Raw genomic sequence first — 26,881 nt, forward strand, 5'->3', positions numbered from 1 at the left:
AAATGGGCTAGAAATAGGAGCCAGGGTCATCTGCATCTGAGCAACAAAAACAGGGAAGTGAGGAGCTGGTTTCTGGGGAAGATGACGTCTTTCGTTTTGAACCCACTGATTCTGATTTACAGTAAGTCATGCCTAGTGATTGCCTCTTACTACGTCCAGACTCTGGTCAACATAATTCTGAATGAATGCTCTGAGAAATGACAGCGTTTCCCTTCAAGGTCTTTAATAATTAGCTCCAAAGAAGAGGTAGTGCTTTAATAGAGGATGTAACATTTACTGAACACTTACTCTATGCCAGGCTCTCTGATTTCTGGGCGGTATGAGGTGGGTACCATGATCTCCATTCACAAATGAGGAAGCTGAGGTTCAGAGAGGATGAGAAACTGCCTATAAAGCTGCACAGGTAAAAAGTCATTTGTTGCATCTTACCAGGGAACCACATCATTTCAGAAAGCATCAATCACCAGGGCTCCTTATGGCCCCATATTACGGTTTTCTAGGGCCACTAAACAAATCACCACAAACTGGGTGGCCTAAAGCAACAGAAATGCGCTTGAAGCATTTAATTCTGGAGGCCAGAAGCCTGAAATCAAGGTGCAAGCAGAGGGGATTCGTTCTGTTTGTGAATCTGTACCATGCCTGTCTCCTAGCTTGTGGTGTGTGTGACCTGCTGGTGATCCTTGGCCTTGGCTTGTTGACGTGTCATCCTAAACTCCACCTCCATTTTCACAGGCATTCACAGGGTCATCTTCTTATAAGGACAGCAGTCATATTGAATGAGCTGATGCCATGTACTGTAGTGTGACCTCATTTTAATCTTCACTGTGTTTGCGATGACTATCTTTCCAAATAAGGTCACTGATGTAATGTACTGAGGGTAAGACTTTAATGTATCTTTTTAAGAGATACATTTCAACTCATTAACATTTCATTAAGTGGAATTAGGTCTTCCCTGGTAGCTCAGCTGGTAGAGAATCCACCTGCGATGCAGGAGACCTGGGTTCAATCCCTGGGTTGGGAAGATCCCCTGGAGAAGGGAACAGCTACCCACTCGCGTATTCTGGCCTGAATAATTCCATGGACTGTATAGCCCATGGGGTCACAAGGAGTTAGTCAGGATTGAGTGACTTTCATTTTCACTTAAGTGGAATAAGCCTCAGAGTAAAAAGGAAATTATTTCCCATTGATTTGGAGAATTTTGCACAAAAAAGTTGGCTTTATTTTCTGTTGGATTCATAAGTGCCCCAGAAATTGGCAAGAATACTAGAATTCTCATGAGTACCTACAACTGGCTACATCTCCACCACCTCTTGGACAGTTTCTACACAGACACTGCTGCCTCATAAAAACACAAACCCACCACTTTTCCCTCCCAAAGTCACCATGCTCCTGATTTCCCTGTTCATCACAAAATTAAAGTCTCTCCATCTTTCATGAAATGGGCTTCCTAGGTGGCTCTAGTGGTAAAGAATCTGCCTGCCAGTGCAGGAGACGCAAGAGGCGTGGGGTTGATCCTTGGGTGGGGAAGATCCCCTGGAGGAGGGCATGGCAACCCACTTCAGTATTCTTTCCTGGAAAATCCCGACAGAGGAGCCTGGTGGATTGCAAACAGTCCATGAGGTTGCAAAGAGTCAGACACAACTGAGGACACATGCCATACCATGCCCATCTTTCGTGAAAGAGCCCAGAATCGGCAACAGAGATATCAATGGTTTCGCGGATAAGGAATCTTACACGTCTGAAGCAAAAGGGTTCTGGAGAGGCACTGCATGGTGGCAGGCAGGACAAGACAGCCTGTCTTCACTGGATGTGAGGGAAATGACCCCAGGTTGCCCAGAAACCAGGGAAGGGGGATGCCCCTCAACACCCCTTTGATAAACTATCCTAGTAGAGATGTTTTGAGCTATAGATTAGGAAAATCACTAGCTGGGGCTGGGGGCAAGTACATTGGCATTTACTCGTTAGGTTCTATGACTAGGAGGGATGATCAGTCATGTGAGGGTGGTGTAGGTGAAGCGGGGACTGTTCTAGCAGTGAGTGTACAAAGAGCAAGGAACAGCCATCCAGCCTTACCCGATCACACAACTGCCCCGGGTTCAATTCCTGATGGTTGCTTATGCCTTCAGGATACACTAGCTTCCAGATACACTTTGTTACCTCTAATCCAGCCTCATACTTCAACGTATGGTCAGTTTTTCAGAAACACACCTCAAGTCTGACTCTACAAAAGTCCAGGTGGTTTCCAGTTAGCTGGTGGAACAGGACCAACCATTTTTGGTGCCAGCCTGATCTGCATCCATCCCTTCCACAGGGGATACTTTTGAGGCCCAGCGCTAAAGCCACTTCCTCCTAAGGCTCCCTTCCTGGAGCTTGTCTTCAGCTTGCTGGGCTCCTGAAACACCACCTCGCACCTGTCCCAGTTAGTCCATTCTACCTGGGGTATTGGTTATGTGTGTTCCTGCCTACGTTCCCCCGCCAGACTCTCCTCCTTGCGCCCCAGACAGGGTCCCGGATAGGAGTTCACCAATCTAGATGCCTGGATCCAAACCCAGGGAGGCTCCCCAAAGGAGGGATCTTGCCAACTACAAGCTAAAACCGGCCCAGGCGTTCTCTTCCCAGAGATTCGGCTCTGCTGCTTTCAGGGGCCACAGTGGGCAAGGCCGTTTTCCGGATGCAGAGGAACGAACCTACGGCGCAGCTCGGAGCTGCGGATCCTGGCACTACTACGCCGGCGGAGTCTGCATCGAGGCTCTACGAAACGACTGCCCACAGCCCAGCTGGAAGCCCCTAGTGGCGGGCCGGAACGCCGCTTCCGCCGGAACCTTTGACAGGCCGGGCGCTTTTGGGCGAAGCACGCAGAAACCGGAATTCCGTGGGGGAAGACTGAACCGTGGGAACCTAGTGCTTTAGCGTGGAGGATGACCGTCCCTAGTCTCCTCTTGGCTGGAGGTAGGGTGCCTGGAATACTGGATGAATCTGCCGTATGCTTTTAGCGCCTGGCGTATTTACCCTCTCAGGTCCCGTGTCCAGGTCTCCCTCTTGGAGACCCTGCCGAGAAGAGGGGGCGGTTCTGGTCGCCGAGCCTCGGAACTATTGGGATTCCTTTCCCTGGGTTAAGGGTCCACGAGCGACTCCTCGGACTGGGCTGAGGGCAGAGGGCAGAGGGTTCGGTGTCTGACAGCTCCTTGCTTACTTCTGGATGCGTTATTGTCCTGTGGCCGCAATGTAAAACTTTCCCTTGGTTTTACAGAGTTGCTCTTTGTATGGGTTTTCTTCTTTGTAGACTTACGGTAGAAATCGTGAAAAGCGTACGAAAGAAAATAAAAACTGCTCTTAAATTTATCACTCAGCTAAAATATTTCTTGTAAACGGGTAAATTTTAGTTTTATTTTATCCGCTCTGTGCGGCTTTCGGGATCTTAGTTCCCCGCCTGGCCTCTGGCAGTGACAGCGCCAACCACTCCAGCGTCAGGGAATTCTCTAAAATTTAGTTTTATTTGATTCCACTGGATGAGAAAGAAACTAGTGAAGATAAATATTGTTTAAAATATCAGTTAATTGCAAAAAGATTTCTCTAAGGTTAAAATTTTAAAAAACGTTAAAAAGTTGGAAATAATCGTTTTAAATACATGCTTCTTGTTGGACATAAGATTTGTATGTAGTAAAATTTAAGTCTGTTACCCACAAAAATCAGCCTATATCTCTTATGGATAGTTCTTAAATTATGGGAAAGTCCGTATCACTTTGCAAAGGCCCTCGTTAGGCCACAACACTAAAAGGAACTATGTCTAACTTAAATTTTGCTAAAATTTTCTTTTAGGGAGATGGAGATGTTTTCCACTTCCATTAGCGTCATCCTTATTCCAGGCCCTACATAATTCCTGCTGTCGGAAAGAATCCACTGCACCAAAGAAAATCATTCCCCATATTGATTTTTCTGATGAGACTGCAAAGGAGTCTGGAAAGACACTTGACAAGCTCTTTTCTTCAGAACAGCAGGCTTCCATCTTGCATGTGTTGAATACAGCATCTAATAAAGAACTTGAAGCTTTCAAATTGCTTCGTGGAAAAAAGTCCTTCAATATTGTAGAACACAGAAAAAAGTTTGGACCATTTCAGAATTTGGAGAGTTTAATGAATGTGCCCTTGTTCCAGTATAAAATCACCATTCAAGTTTGTAACTCCATTCTTAATCCAGAGACTGGAGGGAAAAAAAAGAAGTTACAGGAAAGTCGGCTCTTGAGAAAGCTCATCAAACCAGAAATAGGAAGAGAGAGAGTTAAGGTACACTCTTTTTCTTAACATCTCTTTTACTGCCTAAATATTTGACAACCTACTTTGCAGAGTACTATTCTGGGCACCAAGACAGGGTTCTTCTGGCAATTATAGTTTACTCCTGTGGACCCAGGGATACACACATAGACAATCTATTTATAGTTATTCTCAAAGACATGAAATGTACAGGTAGTAAATTGGCAATTTAGTGGAGAGAACTGTGTGTTGGGGAATGTTTACTAGAACTCAGCCTGGATCCTGGAGAGAGAGCTATGCTAGTAGGAAGAGAAAGGCATTTTAGGAAGATAGGATAGTTGATGTAGAGAAGTAGGTCTGTGCAGGACTTATGTAGGAATGTTGAGTTACCTGGCTGTTTTCGTTTCCTCCTTTATTCCACATATCAATTATACTCCTATTGCTTTTAATCTGTTTGTGCCTCTCACTGTGACTAAGATTCTTAAAACTTTGTAGTGTAACAGGTACCTAATACAGATCTTTCTCCCTAGTCTAGCCATCTCCCACCCACTTTTCTCACAGCTGTCCCTGTCCTTTCTGAAATGTACATCTGTTACACCTGAATGTGTATGCTTTGGTGACTCCCAGTAGCTCTCAGGATAAAGGAAGTTACTTTCTGCGGAAATCTGCCCATCCCTCTGCCCTTTCGCCACTTGCATTCTTTAGGACACTGTCTGAGAGGTGTCAGCCTGTATCTGCAGACATCTGGGTGAAATAACTTCCTGTTACCATTTTACTCAGTCTCCTAGTCCTCCAGCAAGTCTTCCTGACCATTTCTCCTCTCTACAGTGTAACTTGTATGGTGGTGTTTCTTATAATGTAGGGTCATGTCCCTCGTTTCCCAGTATCTAGCACATTCCCCAGCAACATGTGAATATCTGAACACCTGCGTTGAGCTAGGTGCTGAGAACAAGTAAAAGTTCTGTCTATAAACTGACTACTGCTGGTTACCTTTTAATAATAACTACTCTTTAATAATTCTTAGTTCATAAACTAAATATTATTTCTATCACATAAACTAATTTGGATTTCTGAGTTTGTATCTTAAATCTTGTCTGTTAAAATGTTCACACTTATAATTAAACCAGGCTTTTTTGTTTCAGGCAGTTAATAGTATTGTATCCATTGTTTCTGGTACTCGAAGAATTGCCTGGGCTCACCTTGATCGTAAATTGGCAGTGCTGGATTGGCAGCAAACCGAATATTGCCAATTGATGAAAGGATCATACCTATCATCTGTCTATTTAGAAGAGGTAAGGCATTTGCATCTCCAAATCCTGACCTGCCTGGAGCTCCTTATGAATCTTTTAGTCCTAAAAGGGATGAAATAAAATAGTAAGGATGGATTTTCTTTGGGTACTTACTACTCACCTGTTCCTATTGCGTTTTCCATCGCTTGTTTAATTTTTAAAAAATTTATTATTTTTTGGCTGTGCTGGGTCTTCACTGCTGCGTGCAGTCTTTCTCTGGGTGCGGTGGGTGGGCCTCTCGTTGCAGTGGCTTCTGTTGTTGCAGAGCACAGGGTCTAGGTACTCACGTTTCCATAGTTGTGGCCCACAGGCTTCGTTGCTCCACGGCCTGTGGGACCTACCTGGACCAGAGATCAAACCGTGTCCCCTGCACGGGCAGGCGGATTCTTAACCACTGGGCCCCCAGGGAAGTCCCCACTTATGATCTTTTTAAAAACCTAATAATTTATTTAAAGAAATACCTTATGAATCAAAGGTAGATCCTGAGAAAATCAGGGGTAAAGTATACTGTTCTCAATGTTAAGAAACTTCCGTACCATATTTATAAAGCTTGTTCTTCACACAGTTATTTATTGTCTTATCTGAGTCTTCAGAATCTGGTGAGATGGGCAGTAATGATCATCCTGATCATATCTGTAAAAACTGGTTCAATCAGTCATCTGACGTGATTCAGTTCAGTTCAGTTGCTCAGTTGTGTCCAACTCTTTGCAACCCCACGAATCACAGCACGCCAGGCCTCCCTGTCCATCACCAACTCCCAGAGTTCAGACTCACGTCCATCGAGTCACTGATGCCATCCAGCCATATCATCTGCTGTCGTCCCCTTCTCCTCCTGCCCCCAATCCCTCCCAGCATCAGAGTCTTTTCCAATGAGTCAGCTCTTCGCATGAGGTAGCCAAAGTACTAGAGTTTCAGCTTTAGCATCATTCCTTCCAAAGAAATCCCAGGGCTGATCTCCTTCAGAATGGACTGGTTGGATCTCCTTGCAGTCCAAGGGACTCTCGAGAGTCTTCTCCAACACCACAGTTCAAAAGCATCAATTCTTTGGCACTCAGCCTTCTTCACAGTCCAACTCCACATCCATACATGACCACAGGAAAAACCATGGCCTTGACTGGACGGACCTTTGTTGGCAAAGTAATGTCTCTGCTTTTGAATATGCTATCTAGGTTGGTCATAACTTTCCTTCCAAGGAGTAAGCGTTTTTTAATTTCATGGCTGCAGTCACCATCTGCAGTGATTTGGAAGCCCCAAAAAATAAAGTCTGACACTGTTTCCACTGTTTCCCCATCTATTTGCCATGAAGTGATGGGACCAGATGCCGTGACCTTCGTTTTCTGAATGTTGAGTTTTAAGCCAACTTTTTCACTCTCCTCTTTCACTTTCACCAAGAGGCTCTTTAGTTCTTCACTTTCTGCCATAAGGGTGGTGTCATCTGCATATCTGAGGTTACTGATATTTCTCCCGGCAATCTTGATTCCAGCTTGTGCTTCTTCCAGCCCAGCATTTCTCATGATGTACTCTGCATATAAGTTAAATAAGCAGGGTGACAATATACAGCCTTGACAAACTCCTTTTCCTATTTGGAACCAGTCTGTTGTTCCATGTCCAGTTCTAACTGTTGCTTCCTGACCTACATACAGGTTTCTCAAGAGGCAGGTCAGGTGGTCTGGTATTCCTATCTCCTGAAGAATTTTCCACAGTTTCTTGTGATCCACACAGTCAAAGGCTTTGGCATAGTCAATAATGCAGAAATAGATGTTTTTCTGGAACTCTCTTGCTTTTTCCATGATCCAGCGGATGTTGGCAGTTTGATCTCTGGTTCCTCTGCCTTTTCTAAAACCAGCTTGAACATCAGGAAGTTCACGGTTCACATATTGCTGAAGCCTGGCTTGGAGAATTTTGAGCATTACTTTACTAGCATGTGAGATGAGTGCAGTTGTGTGGTAGTTTGAGCATTCTTTGGCATTGCCTTTCTTTGGGATTGGAATGAAAACTGACCTTTTCCAGTCCTGTTTTCCAAATTTGCTGGCATATTGCTTGCAGCACTTTCACAGCATCATCTTTCAGGATTTGAAATAGCTCCACTGGAATTCCATCACCTCCACTAGCTTTGTTCGTAGTGATGCTTTCTAAGGCCCACTTGACTTCACATTCCAGGATGTCTGGCTCTAGGTCAGTGATCACATCATTGTGATTATCTTGGTCATGAAGATCTTTTTTGTACAGTTCTTCTGTGTATTCTTGCCACCTCTTCTTAATATCTTCTGCTTCTGTTAGGTCCATACCATTTCTGTCCTTTTATCAAGCTCATCTTTGCATGAAATGTTCCCTTGGTATCTCGAATTTTCTTGAAGAGATCCCTAGTCTTTCCCATCCTGTTGTTTTCCTCTTTCTTTGCATTGATCGCTGAGGAAGGGTTTCTTATCTCTTCTTGCTATTCTTTGGAACTCTGTATTCAAATACTTATATCTTTCCTTTTCTCCTTTGCTTTTCTCTTCTCTTCTTTTCACAGCTATTTGTAAGGCCTCCCCAGACAGCCATTTTGCTTTTTTACATTTCTTTTCCATGGGGATGGTCTTGATCCCTGTCTCCTGTACAATGTCACGAACCTCAGTCCATGGTTCATCTGGCACTCTATCTATCAAATCTAGTTCCTTAAATCTATTTCTCACTTCCACTATATAATCATAAGGGATTTGATTTAGGTCATACCTGAATGGTCTAGTGGTTTTCCCTACTTTCTTCAATTTAAGTCTGAATTTGGTAATAAGGAGTTGATGATCTGAGCCACAGTCAGCTCCCGGTCTTGTTTTTGTTGACTGTATAGAGCTTCTCCATCTTTGGCTGCAAAGAACATAATCAGTCTGATTTCGGTGTTGACCATCTGGAGATGTCCATGTGTAGAGTCTTCTCTTGTGTTGTTGGAAGAGGGTGTTTGCTATGACCAGTGCATTTTCTTGGCAAAACTCTATTAGTCTTTGCCCTGCTTCATTCCATATTCCAAGGCCAAATTTGCCTGTTACTCCAGGTGTTTCTTGACTTCCTACTTTTGCATTCCAGTCCCCTATAATGAAAAGGACATCTTTTTTGGGTGTTAGTTCTAAAAGGTCTTGTAGGTCTTCATAGAACTGTTCAACTTCGGCTTCTTCAGCATTACTGGTTGGGGCATAGACTTGGATTACCGTGATATTGAATGGTTTCCCTTGGAAACCAACAGAGATCATCCTGTCATTTTTGAGATTGCATCCAAGTATTGCATTACGGACTCTTTTGTTGACCATGATGGCTACTCCATTTCTTCTGAGGGATTCCTGTCCATAGGAGTAGATACAATCGTCATCTGAGTTAAATTCACCCGTTCCAGTCCATTTTAGTTCACTGATTCCTAGAATGTCGACATTCACTCTTGTCATCTCTCGTTTAGTCAGTGGCAAAGGTGATTGAGTCTAGGCCAGTCATTCCAACCCTGTATGCTACCCTAGAATTTTTTAAAAGGTAAATAAGACAATTTTGTCCAGTTTTAAAGGCAATCGAGATCTTAGGGATTATGAAGCCCATTGCACAGAGGAAGAAACTAGTAATTAGGAGGATTAACTGGCTTGTTTCAGCTCAGCTTGTTCCTGCTAGAACCATGACCAGAAGAACTTGGCTATCCTTACTCCTCCATAAGTCTTTTTCAGTTACTTCAAAATTGTCAGTGGCAATATAATGGAAGTTATATATTTAACAAACAGAAGTGGGACAGAGATGGAGGCCTAAACAGTAAAACTCAGTGAATTCTTTCTTAATTTTTGGCTGCACTGGGTCTTCACTGCTGCATATGGGCTTTCTCTAGCTCGCGCGAGCAGAGGCTGCTCTCTAGTTGGCGTGCTCAGGCTTCTCATTGCGGTGGCTTCTCGTTGCAGAGCGTGGGCTCTAGGATGCACGGACCTAGTTGCTCTGTTCACTTATTTTACCTTTTTCTCCTCCCAAAGATTTCTTCAATCATTTCAAAGATGCCTAAAGCTGACTTCTATGTTCTGGAAAAAGCAGGACCTTCATTTCAGAACCCGTCTCTGTTTCCTGTGCTGTTACATTTTCATATGACAGAAGCCATGCTGTACGCCTTACTGAATACAACGTTTGCCCAGGATGGTCATCATCAGGTGCTGAGCATGAATCGAAATGCAGTGGGGAAGCATTTTGAGCTGATGATTGGGGACACACGGACTAGTGGAAAAGAGGTGGTGAAGCAGCTCCTCTCAGAGTCTGTACTGAAAGATGAGCCTCGGGTATTCTTCCCACCAGAGAAGATAGTCCGCTACAGACAGATGTTTTCATCTACTGAACACAACAGAGTGGAGGAGTTATATGATTCATTATTACAAGCTATTGCCTTCTATGAACTGGCTGTTTTTAATACTGAATCTTAAAATTCTGAGGTTAATATGTTACATGCTGTTAATATTCTATGAATTTATATTTATTAGCTCCTAAGTTGTAAAAGCAACTGTTTTGAACATCCATGTTAACGGAGAAGAAAGCACAAGTTTGAATGTATTTAGATGTTTAAAGTCAGACTTTTGGCTCTTGAATGGTTTATACAATAATAAACCGAGGCTAAATCAATAAATATGAGATCCTGTGCCTTTCAAGTTTAAGTGTTAAAAAATATGATGTTCCTTAAACATCCAAAACGGGAAACAGTTATCTTCCTTGAAAGGCAAGTGCCATCTATACAAAAAGATTTGCATCATTATCATATTGTTAAAGTAAGGACTAATGAATTTCCTGGATGGTGCTTATCATGGGAATAAAGCTAAATATAATCAGTAACACAACTTGTGGAGTCCTCCTCTTGCTCTATGAGTACAATGTGGTTTGATGGCTTCAGAAGGCACTCTTCATCAGCTGAATCTATTAAGCACCAAACACGTTTTGTTTAACAGGCTGTCTTTTTCGTTGCTGCACTATGTGGCATGTGAGATATTTGATCCCTGACCCGGTGTCAAACCTGTGCCCCTTGCGGTGGAAGCATGGAGTCTTAACCACTGGACCATCGGGGAAGCCCAACAGGCTCATTTTAAAAATTTTGTGCAGGCTCATTTTTTAACTTTGAAATATTTTACTCAATAGACCATCTTCTCAGAAAAGTAGCACTTAATTTTTTCCCCCATATCTCTCCATTTTGCTTAAACTCAGGCCCTCCTTATATCTCACTTATACTGAACCCAAGTCACCCTGATGTCAAAGCATTAACTCTTTTCTTTCCTTTAAACTAAAAGTGAAGTATACTTTGAAAAAAAAAATCCAAATAATCAGATATCTATAACAAACAAGAATGTCCTCCCTTCCAGCGCCTCCAACTCCCTAGGCACTTTGATGTGCACTCCAGACTTGTAGCCATGCACACTGTAAAGCTCTATGTGACTGTATACAGAAGCATCTCCACCTGGAACTGTTGCAGATACCTCCAAGTATAGGTCTGAAACCATTCTTCCTCTAGACTACCTCGTTTGCCACTGTGTGGTACTCGTAAACAGCTTCACCAGCCATTCAGTTGGTCAGGCCAGGTGGGTGGCATTCTACTTCTCACATATTTCTGGAAATAGCTGTGGTGAAAATGTGTTCAAGTTAGACATTTAAAGGATAAGACGCTAAGTACTGAAAAGTCATCAAAATGTAGTTACTTCTATCACAAAAGTAAATCTTAAGTCTTACAGTATTATCACCTTTAAGAACTGAGCAAGTATTTCCTCAAAATATGCTAAACCTGAAAAAAGAAAAAGCTATTCCCTGCGTCCATACTAGGGAGGAAAATGCTTCTTTCATTTCTTGATTTTTGGTCATTCAAATACAATTCTATGGAGTTAATTTTACTTTAGCTCCTCAATTGATGAGAACTGTCAGAATTTTCTAATAACTAAAGACCAAATTAACTGGTAAATGCTCTACAGGTAGTGGACTCTTGTATTCAGTAGAAAAAATAAATCCATATACTTAAAAAAAAAAAAAAAAAAAAAAGGTGCCTTAGATCGTATTCTCTTTTGTATAGGGACAAAACCTGTTAGAGCCTATATCCAAACCTATTCAATATCCATACTACCCAGATGATTTCATCTGGAACGCCCATTTAAATACTGCATAGTCTTACCTTTAGCCTTTAATTAAATCAATGTACTAGCAATACAAGAAAAGATATATTGAACAAATATTGTAAGAGGTAAAAACATTTTGTACACAGGTATATGTCTATGTTTTTCAACTGTAGAAAATTAGGATCCTTACCTTTTGAAGTGAAAACATAATTCTCCAGATAATGTAACTGAATATTAAGCTAATATATAATATAAACACTTGAAATAGGAAACTATTTTCAGATACACCTGATTATCTGATTGTAAAAATGATTTTACATGAAATGTTGTATATTTTAAAATCTTATAATTAAAAATAGATACTTTCTCCAAAAATATAACCTTAAGTGGAAATGGCTATCATGTAGAAATCCTAGAGTAGAATCCTTTGTTACAGTTTGAATGAACAGCAGTTTATCCAGAATATTTATATTAATATCTTTATGAAATAAAACATCAATGATGTAAAAATACAAGAAAAATGTACAAGACAAATTATTTGAGTTATCAAAATATACAAGATACCACATTTGTACTGTTGCTACAAAAAGATTTATGAAAACTACAGTTCATAATCTTGATTTCACCTTCTCAGTATTCAGTGATTCACATGGTAACATATCCTGGACAGCACACTAAAAATAAATTTATCAGGAAAAACTTACTTTTTGAAAAATGACACATAATTTCTTTCTTTGGAAGTTTTCTTACTATTGTCCATGCTATTTCATATTCCGGATTGTGTAAAATTGATGATTTTTAAAAATATCATCACCTGGGTGATTCACATTCACAATTTGACAGGGTGCTGATACTTGGTTGGAGAGAGGTGGATTGAGGGTCATGAGAAAGGGAGAAGGTGTAGAGTAGTTTGGCATTGAAGCACCTTTAGGAATATTTAGGGAACTCTACCTTCTAGAAACAGCCCACACACATATTCCAACAGAGCTAAATCAGGTAATAGAAAAAAATACAGAAAAAAAATACTACCATAATTATAAATATAATTTGTAACTCCAATTTTTTCATCTTAAATATTTACACACTAATAAAAATATACAAATAGTCTGTTTTAAATGTACATTAAGAGAAATAAACACTTCCATGAACATCAATATAAAAATTTATCTTGAGAGCCACATGAGACTCCGTAGAAGGCATCGTTAATGTAGAATATTAAGGGAAGTCAGCTGCCAAAGTGTTCATAGTCTCTTTTGAAATGTTAAGATGAATTCCTTCAAGATAGTGCAGGAATCTGTCAAAATTACAAGGAAAAATACAATTTAAATATTAATATTTCCATCAGATAAGAATATTTCCATCAGATAAGAATATTTATCAATCTGTAAACAGCTATGTCAAGTGTTCTTTTTAGAACAAACTTTACCTTCTTTTACTTTTTCCTTGTTCCTTTAGCTTCTCAGTCCTACAGATGTTTCGAAGAGTTGGCAAGTATTCAATTATACTAGCTTGTCTATTACCCAGGTTCAGAAGAGATCGGCTGGAAAATACACTTTTGATGACTGCTACCCTCTGCCAAGCACTGCTGTAAATTAAAAGTATTACATTACCTTTTGATTTTTAATGTCCAATAAAAATGCAACAGTCTCAAACACAACCAGCTTCTGGTCTCTACTCCACCCTGATTCTAGTCTAGAGAAGTGAAAGTCACTCAGTCATGTCCAACTCTTGCGACCCAATGGACTGTAGCCCGCAAGGTTCCTCTGTCCATGGGATTCTCCAGGCAAGAATACTGGAGTGGGTTGCCATTTCCTGGTCTAGACTAGATTAACTGTATTCCAGATGAACCTCCTGTACCATTTTCAACACATCAGTCACTTCCGTACTGAAAAGACTTTCTTGGTCACCTGCTGTCTGCACAGCAAATCCAGACCCCTTCCCTGTGATCCAAGAGTCTTCCAAATCTACTCCCCCTGCCTCCAATCTCTTATTACTTCTCTTCTCAGAAATCAGGCCGGTCTCCTTAACTGTCTCCTTACAAGCTACAGTATTATGGGCTTACCTAATCAATAAAGCCCAGCATTTCAAAATTAGTAAGAGAAAGAAACCAATAACTTCCCCTTTTTTACCATTTATTATTGAAAAATAAATAGTAAACAGAAGACTTACTCTAAATTAGCTGCAGACTGACTGAAGCGTACATTGTTGCGTCTTTGAGAAATATAAAAAGTAAGCTCTTTTGTGGGATCTCTTCCTAATTTCTTGCAAGAATTCAGCGACTTCTCCAGTGCTTTTGAAATAGCAGAAGAACATTCAGTAAAGCTGAGAGCTTCTACAGCCGCCTTTATTTCTCCAGATCTTTGAGAAGTCCATCCATCACTACTCTCGAGACTAAACTCATCACAAAGTCCACTTTTAACCTTTCCATTTGTCCAACCAAAATCATCTTTACCAAACTCCCTTTGTTCTCGTACATCCATCAGAAGGGCATCTAGGAAGGACATGTTGTCCATGAACTCAGTGAGAGAATTTAAACAGTGAGAAACAAGGACAGAACACTTTTTTTCTGCTGGTGTTGTAGGAGGACGCGGAATAGATTCAACGTTTGACTCTAGACATTTGTTTAGTTTCTTTGTCTGTGGATTGCTTTCTTTATCTCTGGCTTTCCTTTCTTCTAAATTTGACGAAGATGCAGAGTAAAGACGAATACATTCATCAGAAATGTCCAATTCACTGTCAAATAAGTCACTATCATCTAAAGTCACGATCTTTTTCTTATGTTTCTTTTTTGGTGGCTTTTTCAAAGGCTTCTCTCCTTCAAAAGGTGTCCCAGCAAGACATCTCATGTTTTCTGCTGCTGCACTGGTGTTCACATTTATTGATGAAACAGAAGAGTTTTCTGCTTCTGGAATGATATCAACAGGTAGTGGTAGAATGAACTCAAGATTACTATATAAGAAATCCACATCCTGCATTTGGAATTCTGTAAGAAGGTGGATGAGCTTATGCCATTCTTCCTTTGTTCTGATTTTGTGCTGAAAAACAATTGTGAATGAAGAAATGTTATAATAGTACCTAGTCTGAACATTTTTCTACCCATATGAATAGTGTCATTCCTATCTATCTTCAAAGTTATGAGTCTCTACCCTTCATAATTTCATTAACTTACACTTCCTTAATACATCAAAACAGTATTATGAGTCTAAAAAATTAATTTGGAGTGTTAAATTGAAGAATTAAATTCTCTAATTGTCAGTATACACCCTAATTCAATAATTAGCAGTTCATTTGTTTAAAAACTACTATTCTGAAACTTTTTTAAATCTGAAATATCTCTAAGTTCTATATTCTATAATATATATTTAAAGCAATGCCTATGCACCATTTGTCAAAGTGGTACAATGTGTTAAAATTAGCAATCTGAAGCCTATAAAAATTATTGGTAAATTACAATTAACCTTAGATTCAAAAGACAGAAGTGAGTGTTGGGAAGATGAAAAAGAACATAAATATTCCAAACCAGACAATGAAAATACCTTCAAAAATGAAAATAAGTCTTCAGATGGGGAAAAAATGTTCTTAAGGCCGAACAAGGTCTCAGCACAACCAGTGTCACATTTGGGAAGGTCTGTTGGATTCCTTTTTGTATTTTTAGGGTTATTTTTGGAATCAGGGTCATCTTCAGAACAAACAGGTGGTACATTTCTGCTATTTGCTCCTAGAAAATTAGTAAAAGAAAAACTGAGTATCCATATTTTTATCAGACCGTAACAAGCGATTATTTAACATCCAAGATCCTTTGGCATTTTTTCCTACCTAATCCTTATTGTGTTATTCTCCATCTGTGTATCTAATTCACAAAGAGAACAATACAAACATTATTTCTACATAAATTTAGTGGGGGTAGGATGTGGGGTGAGCTTACAAACAATCCAACTGAAAAAAGTGCAAGGACACACAAATATCTAATAAACTCATAAAAAGATTTACAATTTCACCAATGATCATGAGATTAAGATATTCATTTTTCACCTTTTAAATTGGGAAAAATTAAAAAGACAATCACTGCATAATTACTGAGAAACTGAAAATGACTTAAATGTTGCCTAGTAGGTAATGGTTAATTATGTTACATCCATTTTATATTACAGAATAGCATGCAGTTGAGAAAAAGAGGGCTGGAACTATATACTGACAATAAATTGTCAAGTAAAAGAAAAGCAAAGTATTTAACTATACATAGTGCTGGTAATTCTGCTAAATAAGTAGGCAGCAATATTTGTATATGCACAGATAAAGGTCCAACAGTAGCTATCTTTAAGAAGCAGGGAAGCTCTTTTACTTTTTATGTTATTTATTTCTCTACTGTTTGATTTCCATTGAGTGTATATCTGTGTGTATGTATGTGTGTTTTTAAGACAGGATGAAATGCATTTAAGATCTTCAAGAAAATAAATAATGTTAAAGTTCTTGGTACTGCATTTTATATTCAGTAATATGGTGATAGTTATTAACTATTTTGTTTATAATATGACACTTCACATCTTATTTATCATATTTACTTCTAAGAAATAGTGAAACTGTCAGCTTAAATTGAATTATTAATAAATACTTGAATAACATATTAAATTCTGAACTAATTGAAAAACTGATAAGGGATTAATATAACAGAACTTCACCTTTTTAAAATTTAAACATTAGTATATTTCCCAGAGCAAGATCTGTAACTATAGAACTGTGACTATGGAGCATGGAAACCACAAACTATGAACTTCTTCACGGAAAGAACCATGTCTTATTCATATAAACACAGGACCTGGCATGGAGTAAGTCCTCAGAAAATGTCTGTGACTTGAATTAGGTAACAATGACTGAAGATTGATAAGAAATAAAGCATTTTTGAAATAACAGAATTCTTAGGAAAGACAGGATTATAGGCTATTAAAGAAGCTAATAGAGAAATTACAATACAGCCATCTAAAAATAATTTATATATGGAAAAATCACCAACATTTTTAATAGGTGAAAAAAGGAAGCTGCTAAATAATATAATTCTATTTATTTTTAAGAAACCATATGTTTATAAATGTACAAGTAACCATTTGTTTCAGATTCAGTTTAATTGTAAATACCCACATTTAATGCTTACCAAACTTTCAGGAACAAAGTTGATGTATATATGTTTATTTTAATATTGACACGATACCCCAATGCTTAAAATTTTTATAATTTTTCAAATATTTTGGTACAGCATATATTTTAATATAGAATCCCATAACAGAAATTTCCTTTCTAACAAAGTAACTTACGACAAAGAGATAATGGCCTTTCTTCTAAAAATCCACCTCCACTTCTAATCCAGAACTGTAAGTAAAGGATACTTTTCCTGATATCACAAGTATTTGCAGTTAGCAATGTTACAAAATCCTTTACATCAGTTCTGAAATTTTCAGTCAAGCAGATCATCTGTAGGTAGCTGGCAACATTTAGCTGGGGTGAGGGGGAGGCGAGGGGTAGAAAGGGAGAAAGAGAGGAAAGAAACATGGTCAACTGCAGAGTTAACAGAAATACATCAATACTCTAACAAAAAGCCAAATTTCACTAAAATTTTAAAACATCTTAATTCTTATTGAGAATGATTGAAAAATATAAGGAAATATGTTACCAAATTAAAAGCATCTATATATACTGCTTTTATTAACTGTATACAGTCTGAGACAGCAAGACTGTATCTTGTTTTTTTTTTTAATGGGACATTCTCCAACCTGAATACTAAAGGCAATCTTATTAAACCTCAAGACAATCCCTTAGGATCAACGGTACAACCTGATGGAACATTTACAGCCATTAAAATGACAAATATGAATACTATACTATACAGGAAGAAAAATACTTACTGTATAACTTTTGAAAACCAGACTTAGTAAATTATGTCAATGCATACATAAAAGAATAAATGTATGTAAATGAGAAATAAAAGAAAAAATTTAAATACATATTTGTTAGTAGTAAATGTATAATGTTTACTTTTAAATTTTATTTTGTACAATTAATTTGCTATATTTTTTGTAAAACAATATAATTCTCTTCTTATTGTTTATGGAAAGCTTTTTACCTTGAAAAGCTAAAACATATAAAATTATATTCACAGTTCACAAATATTACAAGACTACTAGCATTTTTACATTATAATAAACAAGACAATTAAAAACATTTTTCCCCATGGTATCTTTGACTTTATTCTATATATATGTATTATTCTTGCACACATCTGGGACTTCTTCCCACAGACCAGGAATTCTCCTTTCAATAACAAAAGAGTACTTACTATAAGACAAACCTTGCCATAAATAATAGCTATAAGTTCTATAATCAACTTAAGAAAATATAAAAAGCTAATTATCTGAATGAACAAGAGAATAACTAAAGGCAGAAGAAAATGAAAGGGAAATCAACACTTGGACAAATGAAATGGCCTTGGGTGAATCCCCACCACACCTTTGAAAATTGATTCTTGACTGAGTGCAGGCTGTAACAGTGGCAGCTAAAACTCACAGCAGCTAGAAAGTGAGGGGGAGGTCCACGAAAGTAGACAAATGGAAATCCTAGCTGTAAAGAACCCAAATCACTGGCTGATGCTTAAACTTCATGTGCGTGAGCTTGTCTTAAAGCAGACCGCTAAAACTAAAATTCTGAAAAATTTTAGTTAAAAAAAATAAAGCAAGTATTCTGAACAGAATACTTGTTCAGAGGAACAAAAAAGAATCCAGAATATATATATACATTCACAATGTACAATATATCATTCACAAAGTACAAGATAAAAATCTAAAATTACTAGACAAAAAAATAGGAAAAGTAACCAATACCTCAGAGGCAAGACAATCAAGTAGAGACTGATCACAAGATGACAAAGCTGGAATTAGCAAGAAAGAATTTTAAAACAGCTAGTAAAACTATGCTTAAGGAAAACATGCTTATAATGAACAATAGGAAATTTCAACAGAAAAATAGAATACATAAAAAGGAAGTAAAAAGAACTTGTAAAACTAAAAATTAATGTAATATTAGAATAAAGATTTCTGTTGATGGACCTCATGGAAAAACTGAGATGGCAGGAAAAAAAAGGTCAGTAGACTTGAAGATAAATCAATATAAATCACCAAATCAGAAGTATAAACCGAAAAAAAAAAAATTGTGGGAGTGGCTTGGGGAAGAAACAGCACATCTCAGTGACATGGGGGTCAATGTAAATGTCCAACCTTCTTCTAATTAAATCCCCAGAAGGGAAAAAGAGAAAATGAAAATAAATTTGGGAAAATAAGACTACAAAGTTCCCTAATTGGAAGAATGATATATAATTAAGGATAATAGATAATGAAGAATCACAAGCAGGATAAATATGAAGAAAAATAATACCTAGGAACATCACAAGAAAACTGCTGAAAACTAAAGTTAAAGAGAGGATCTTGAAGGCATCTAGAAGAAAATGACACATTACATATGGGGCAGAAACATTAATTTTAAAAATCTGTTCAAACTGCTGGGACATAACAGAAACAGTGGTGATCAAAACACAGTGAAATGACATGTTTAAAGTAATGATGGAAAAACTGAAAGACATCTAATATAATCCACTGCCGGCAGACTTCTTCTGTAAGAATTGCTAATGAAGTTCTTGAGGCTAAAGAGAAATAAAACCAAGGAAAAACTCAGATCTTCATACAGAAATTAAGAATATATGAAATTACACAGGTAAACAAAAATTTGATTTTTTACCTTAATTTCTTTAAAGTATATATGATCAGCTAAAGCAAAAAACAGAGCATTGTATCGAGGAGCTTATAATGTATGCAAACACAAAGAATTTGAAAATTAAAGCATAAAGTTTCATAACAGACAAAACTAATCTGAGTTAATACACATTAGAATAGTGGTTATCTCTGGTGGAGAGGGGAGTGCTGACTAAAAAGGGCCCAAGGGAACTTTTTGAGGTGATTTTGATCTGGATAATGAGGTGATTTTGATCTGGATAATGAGGTGATTTTGATCTGGATAATGGTTATATGGATGTTTATCTCTGTTCATATTTTTCAACTTGTACTTAAGTGCAATTTTAACTGTATGTAAATTTCACCTTAAAAAAGCACTGGTTACTATGAAAAAGAACTAAAGAACACTGGAGTCTAGTAAAAATTTGCATATTTGAATTTTGAAAAAAAAAAAAAAACAACTTTAAGTTAAAAAAAAAAAAATCAGAAGTCTCCTAAAACTCAAAAATGTTAACATACACCTTAAATAGTCAAAATATAGATAAATATTATAATAAATTACCTGTTATATAATTATGATATATAATTTATGATCATAAAAATTCAAAGCTTACCAGTGAAGGAGTATTAAAATTAATTTCTTCAAAGCAGCCATCAAACATTAAACTAAATGTTGGATCTGTAGTGAAAAAACATATTTTTAAACATTAAAACCACTAAGGTACTTTCTCTAGTCATACGTTTTCTATGAAAGTATTCTATATTTCATCAGTAATGAAAACATCATACAAATTATAAATCATTAAGGAACTGAATTTCTACCTTGACCTTTTAAACTACCAAGTCACTTGTAATTAATATGATTTTAACGATATTTTTAGAGTACAATCATTAACTATTAAATGGGCCATTAATTTCTAAGTAGAGACTAACACAAACACATTTTCCTACAAAAATCCATTAGTAGAGACATTCTGAATATCTGCAATAACAAATATTGAAAATATTATAATACAATATACAGAATGAAAAATATTGCATGAAATTTTAAAATTAAAAACTAAATTCTAATTATAAAGAAAAGGGGACCAATTCTGTGAGACTGATGATGGCTGACTTCAGCTAAAATATGCAATTAATCCATACGGAAACATTATCAAGGGCTAAGGAATGGCCAAATTTAATATTAAGGAACTGGAGAAAGGTTAGGTTCCATAAAAAATTCTGACCAGTAAATGAGATTTGGTGACCTAATTATAGGTAAGAGGAAGAGATAAAGAGAAAGATCTTTTCCTTCCCAAAACCCCTTCACTGGCTTGTCCATAAATTTCTTTATCTGTGTAGGCTGTTGTTGACATCCTAAATATCTAACACCCCAACACAGTAATTCAAAGTAGTACCCATTTTTTAAAGTCATTGGTATTTGCAAGTTAATATATTAAGTTTTATAACTACTCAAGGCTGCAAATCAATTGCAAATTTGAATAATTCTTAGTTGATTAATAAAAATGATCTAGAAGCCTCCTCTTTAGGAAAAAACAACCAATTTAATTCGCCAGCAGACTTCTAAAGCAACGTATCTAACCAAAATTAGAAGCTTTCCCCAAATATTTTAACCGAAAGTAATTAATTGTAAAATCACTGGTTACCTACCACTTGTTGTAAGGATTACAGGTCTTTTCGTGGTTGCCATGAATGTTTTGATTGCATTCAAAAATCCAGCATCTTCTTCAAAAATGACATCAACCTAAGAATAAAATGGTTATTAGGATACTGACATAGTGAGTAACAATACATTTACTTGAATATCAGTTATGTATACACAGTAGATACATTATATGTCAGAGACGAAATTTATGAATTTGTAAACACTGTGACTTCACACCACGCTTACAATGTCTTACACTATTAAAAGAGTAAATAAATTATCAAACATTAAAACCAAAGAAATAGTCACCTATTAATATAATTGGATAAGTATGGGCCAGTATAATTCTACAAACTCTAAACAGTAATCAAGTTGCATGAATCATGTTTCTGAAAAATTCTTCTATGGTTGACAGTTTTATTCACTTTAATTTGAAATGAGTGAGTGTTAGTCACTCAGTCATACCTGACTCTTTGCAACCCTATGGACTGTAGCCTGCCAGGCGGATTGCCATTCTCTTCTTCAGGGGAATCTTCCCAACTCAGGGATTAAACCCGGGTCATAGACACAATTATTCCTGACTTTCTTGGCTGTTTTACAGATTGTCAGAGTAAAATATATAGTAACCTCTAGAATAAGCTTTTATCAGGAGATATCACAAATGTATACCTCTGTAAACCTACCTCCTCAAAAAGAATGAGGGATGTTGCATTTTTCCTGTTGGGTTCCTCAGCCCCAAACTCTTTGACATTTGAATTCGTTGTGTTTGTAGATTTAGTCTGAATGATCTGTTTCTGTTCAAAAGAATTTTTGATTCCTGCATATAAAATATTTTATATAAAGTCAACTTTTTTATTAGAATATAATTGCTTTACAATGTAGTGTTAGCTTCTGCTGTACAGTGACATGAACGAGCTATACGTATACATACATCCCATCCCTCGTGGACCTCCCTCCCACCCCACCCTCTATCCGACCACTCTATGTCATCACAGAGCACCAAGCTGAGCTTCTGTGCTGCACAGCAGCTGCCCGCTAGCTGTCTATTTCACACATGGTAGTGTGCGAATGTCACTCCTAGTCTCACAGTTCATCCCACCCTCCCCTTCCCCTGCTATGTTCACATGTTTCTTCTCTACGTCTGTCTCCCTCTTCCTGCCTTGGAAGTAGTTCATCAGTACCATTTTTCTAGATGCCACATACACGCGTTAATGTATATTTGTTTTTCTAACTTACTTCACTCTGTATGAGACTCCAGGTTCATTTAGGTCTCTACAAATGACCCTATTTTGCTTCTCTTAGTGGGATGAATAATATTCATTGTATATATGTACCCTATCTTCTTTCAAATCAACTTCTGATTGAACATTGACTATTTCCACAGAATAAGCTCAAACTGAAATCCCCTATCAAAACTGAAACAAAGCATCAAGACTGCTACAAGTAGTACCTTCAGAAGTTTAATAAATAACAATAGGAACTCATGAAATATCATCCAGTTTTTATGTATCAGGGTTCTTTATCAATTTAGTGTCTTACCTTTATTATTTTCTAGAAGTGCTCCTATTTGTTCATTATTTTTTGGCTTAGAAGACACTTTAAAATAATTTGCCAAAGTTCTGGGTGGAAGTGTTCGCTTTGGTCCACTACTTTGTGGTGATGGAGGAGGAATTTTTCTTGGTGATGTAACAACCTTCTTGGGGGAGCATAATTTTTCTGCCAAAAACAAACTAGACTTAAAAACAAATATTCTAAAAATTAAACAGATGGCAAGATTGAGTTATCCACAGTATAATTCTACTCATACCAGTTAAAAAGAAAAGATATAAAAATTCTTTTTCATTCTTATAGTCAAATACTCTTTACACTCAAATATTACTGTATTGTTAGCCTATCAGTTGAGAAGATAAAGCCAATCATTTGGAAAAGATACTCTTTTCCATTTTGGAAGTAAATAATGTTCACAATCCCTCCATTCACTCTGTCTATATCTGCTAGAGGTCAAAAGAAGCTAGAGGGGCACTTCCCTGGTCATCCAGTGGTTAAGACTCCACTCTCCCAATGCAGGGGGCCTGGGTTCAATCCCAGGTCAGGGAACTAGATCCCACAGGGTGCAACTAAGCGTTCACATGCCACAGCTAAAGGCTGGAGGAAAACTGATACTGGTGTATACTGAGCACATTACATGTCTTCTAGTCCAACTTTGGTTTAGCCCACAGTCAATGATACTACAAGCAAGTGATAAGTTTTTCTAGATATGAAAGATGGATACAAAGTTAAAAACAAATGGCTGATGCCCACCTTTCAGAAGCCTGACAGCAGCCTGGTATTTATCCCAGAGCTTGCCCTTTGCTCCTCTCTAAGTACCCCAATTCAGCCTTTACATGCACTAGTGATTATCACACGGACTCAGAGCAGAATCTTCTTTACACACCAGTATATGTGCACATATCCATGACTGTGTCCTATTCTTTTTCTATACCCTCACCTTCAGACATCTTATATTTCTTGTGTATCATAGGTGTTTGAAAAAACAGAGGAAATTTTGAGCTTTGAAAAAAATTACCATAGATATCACTATCATGTCATAGAAATCAGACATTTTAACATCACAAGGGAAGAGGTATAATCTTAAAATAAAAAATATCTTAGTATCACTAAAAGTGGTATAACCAGTTGTTATGCATCTCTTGCTATGACACCACAGGAAGCACAGCCCCGTCTGTGAATGTATACCAGCACCAAAACGGAAATGAATCTAATCAAGCCCACAGATCTAACTGCCAGTTTATAAGAAATACAAGGAAGAGGAATGTGTTAATTGATACCATGTAGATATAGTCAGCCAAATCCAGAATGTGAGACATTTTATGACCAATGTCCCATGTTCTTCAACAAACAAATAACATGAAGAGAAAGAGTGAGGGAGTTATTAAGAGAGATGAAAAGACACTTAAACATTAATCTAAGGTGTGGACTTTGTTTGAATCCTGATTTGAATGAACCATTTGAAACAACAGAAAACTGAAATCAGACTATGTATCAGATCAAATTAAGGTATGTGGTTAACTTTGTTAGTCTGGTTATGATATTGCAATTATGCTTTTAAAAAGTCCTTATCAGTTAGAGCTAAAGTATATATATACATGAGTAAAATTATGTGATGGTCATGAGATTTGTTTTAAAACATAAAACCCAACAAATATTTGAAAGGCACATATATAAGTAGGAAGAGATAAAATATGGCAAAATATTGATTATTAAAATTCTTTTCTTAAATTTTCATTTCTTAAAGGCTATGATTTGAAGAAAATAATTCACTTACTTGGTGACCTGCCGATATTGTAGCTATTAAAAAAGCAGGGTTTCTGTGAGTTGACACCTTGCTTGTCTACTTGATGAGACTGAGTAGCTTCCTTCAGCTGAGACAGAATTTGTCTACCACTGCGCTGAGAAGAGGCATTCACTTCAAATATCTAGAAGAAGAATACATGAAAAGGGGCAGAATGGTTTATATTTCTTTTCATTTCATTACATTAGTATCCACCCACTAGAGCTGTTACTAACCTTAAATCCAAGTTCCTGGGCACAAGCATATACCGCAGCAGTCTTCCCCACTCCTGTTGGCCCTGTTATAAGAACGGTATTGCAAAGGCGATTTTCTTCTTCGTCATCTGAACTGCCTTTGAAGTCTCTGCTATCCAACGAATCTGAAAAATCATTCAAACGCACATAAAACAATTGATGGGCAGCAGCTCTATCTCACCAAACCCGGTGACCAAACCCCACAACTTCCTGCTGATAAATGTTGGCAATTCAATGTACAAAAATGAGAAAACCAAACATATCAAATAAGAAGCCTCACAAAAGTGTTTAGCTAATCTAATTCTAAAAATGTTCAGTGAAATGCAAAAAAAACCTCAAAATACCTTCCTGTTTCTCGTCTCTTTTTCCCTTCAAATTCTGTCCTTCTTCCAATTCAGCTCTTCTTTTCCAGTCTTTCAACCAACTATCAAAAGAAAATGTATGTTAATAAAAATAAGTCACAGAATGTAGTTTTTAGACAATATGTTAAAATGGTTGTTGGGGGAAGGTACGGTATATTGTTACATTTTAAGAATTCCATGATGCTTTTGAATCAACTATATAGTAAAATAATTTTAAACTGGCATGAATATTTTAAAATGAAGTAATTTTGCCTAAATACTCAAGACTATATGTGCAAGGATATTCACTACAACACTGTTTAAATTAGTCTCCAAAAGGAAAAACTTAAAAAAGTGCATCGGTAGGGAAAAAGATACCTTATGGTATGGTCACATAAGAAACCAGTACAGAGAAACTCAGAAATGGAACAGACGATGACTTGAAAGATGTCTAATCACCATGCTATGAGTAGGAAGATTAAATTCTCATCTGGAGCTAGACCGCATGAGTTTAAATTGAGCTCCACCACTTTTCAGATGTGTGACCTCGTACAAGTAACTCAACCTCTCTAGGACTCATTCTTCTTGAGGAACAGTATTTACCCTCATAGGATCATTCTAAGGATCAAATGAGCTAAGAACTATCAAGTACTTAGAACAACGCCAATCTTAACGTGTTTATTATGATGGCTCCCAATTCCTTGTATGAAGTCCTTTGGGCAAGGTGAGTTTTAGAATTCAAGATTTCTCAGATATTAGAAATATAATTTGGAACATATACTACATATCACATAATATCTTTAGTGGGTCTGTGGCAGTACATCTATAATCACTGGGTATTTCTGGTTGGGACCGATAAAGACTATAAAGAACTTTTGTCATTGTTTAGTTGCTAAAGTTGTGTCCAGCTCTTTTCGACTCCATGGACAGCAGCCCTCTAGGCTCCTTTGTTCATGGAAAAGGCAGAAATCATGGGATTGCCCAGGCAAGAATACTAGAGTGGTTTGCCTTTTCCTTCTCCAGGGGATCTTCCCGACCCAAGGATCAAACCCGCATCTCCTGCACTGCAGGCAGATTCTTTACCTCTAAGCCACCAGGGAAGGTCATAATAAATATTTTGTATATAATAAAGTTAATAAACTTTCAATTTCCAGAACTCTTTGGAGGTAGGAATTGAAGACAAGGATTATGACCTAAGTTAGTAGTAATATGATCCTATCTGTTAGGAAGAGCAAATATATGCATTAATTTTTTCTGGAAGGTTTTATAAGACATCATTAATAGTAAGGAATAGAAACAGGAGAAAAGAGGTACATTTACTTTTCACTTTGGATTTTTAATTTTTAAGATTTTACCTTGTGATGTATAACTTTATAATTTCTAGCGTTGTGTTAGTCATTCACTCGTGTCTGACCCTTTGCGATCCCGTGGACAGTAGCCTGTCAGGCTCCTCTGTCCATGGATTCTCCAGGGAAGAATACTGGAGTGGGTAGCCACTCCCTTCTCCAGGGGATCTTCCTGACCCAGGGATCGAACCCGAGTCTCCTCCATTGTAGGCAGATTCTTTACCACTTGAGCCACCAGAGAAGCCCATAATTTCTAGATTTCAGTATAAATAAATAGTAAAACTAGATTCATAAACTATTTCTCAATTCCTTTATAAATTTTACCAACCTATGTAACTTTTTTATAGCTAGTTCATTGCCTATGAGTTCACTGGAGTTCTGAGGTTGATACTTTTCCGTCCAAAGCATGTCTTCAATTCCAGAATCTAGAGAAAAAAATATGTATTGAAGTATTTTGCTCCTTGACATAAACATATATTCTTATACATTTACATTATTGTTTCATGTAACAATAAGTATTTGTAGAAATGTTTATATTTATAAACTGCCAAAAAAGGCAATTTTAAAAAC

The 26,881-nt window shown here is 37.3% G+C and overlaps 2 protein-coding genes across 3 annotated transcripts in view; one reads left to right on the forward strand and one right to left on the reverse strand.

Moving 5' to 3' along the window:
* The first annotated feature begins 2,867 nt into the window (after positions 1-2,867).
* On the forward strand, positions 2,868-10,362 carry TEFM (transcription elongation factor, mitochondrial). Its single transcript, NM_001168010.2, has 4 exons — positions 2,868-2,949; positions 3,820-4,283; positions 5,393-5,542; positions 9,517-10,362. The coding sequence occupies exons 1-4, from the start codon at positions 2,919-2,921 to the stop codon at positions 9,952-9,954; spliced, it is 1,083 nt and encodes a 360-aa protein (NP_001161482.2). The 5' UTR covers positions 2,868-2,918; the 3' UTR covers positions 9,955-10,362.
* A 1,574-nt stretch (positions 10,363-11,936) lies between these two features.
* The window catches only part of ATAD5 (ATPase family AAA domain containing 5), a 35,406-nt gene continuing 20,461 nt past the window's right edge, over positions 11,937-26,881 (reverse strand). Inside the window, exons 11-23 of one of the 2 annotated variants that reach the window (XM_024979989.2) lie at positions 26,640-26,736; positions 24,969-25,048; positions 24,607-24,749; positions 24,365-24,515; positions 22,579-22,755; positions 21,723-21,856; positions 21,045-21,138; positions 20,006-20,070; positions 16,929-17,109; positions 15,156-15,337; positions 13,789-14,654; positions 13,046-13,201; positions 11,937-12,913 (exon numbers count right to left, since the gene is read on the reverse strand). In XM_024979989.2, coding sequence (XP_024835757.1) covers positions 12,835-12,913; positions 13,046-13,201; positions 13,789-14,654; positions 15,156-15,337; positions 16,929-17,109; positions 20,006-20,070; positions 21,045-21,138; positions 21,723-21,856; positions 22,579-22,755; positions 24,365-24,515; positions 24,607-24,749; positions 24,969-25,048; positions 26,640-26,736 — 2,405 coding nt within the window. In that variant the 3' untranslated portion in view covers positions 11,937-12,834. Of the gene's footprint in view, positions 12,914-13,045; positions 13,205-13,788; positions 14,655-15,155; positions 15,338-16,928; positions 17,110-20,005; positions 20,071-21,044; positions 21,139-21,722; positions 21,857-22,578; positions 22,756-24,364; positions 24,516-24,606; positions 24,750-24,968; positions 25,049-26,639; positions 26,737-26,881 lie in introns of both variants that reach the window. The other variant, NM_001435017.1, reaches the window with a different exon arrangement.

This window comes from Bos taurus, chromosome 19 (assembly GCF_002263795.3).
Source record: "Bos taurus isolate L1 Dominette 01449 registration number 42190680 breed Hereford chromosome 19, ARS-UCD2.0, whole genome shotgun sequence".
Lineage (NCBI taxonomy): Eukaryota > Metazoa > Chordata > Mammalia > Artiodactyla > Bovidae > Bos > Bos taurus.

Bases quoted from the DNA above. Each gene is read 5' to 3' on its own strand.
- TEFM (NM_001168010.2), top strand. From the start codon at position 2,919: ATGACCGTCCCTAGTCTCCTCTTGGCTGGAG. The intron at 2,950-3,819 runs GTAGGGTGCCTG...ATTTTCTTTTAG, and splicing joins TAGTCTCCTCTTGGCTGGAG to GGAGATGGAGATGTTTTCCA. The intron at 4,284-5,392 runs GTACACTCTTTT...TTTTTGTTTCAG, and splicing joins TAGGAAGAGAGAGAGTTAAG to GCAGTTAATAGTATTGTATC.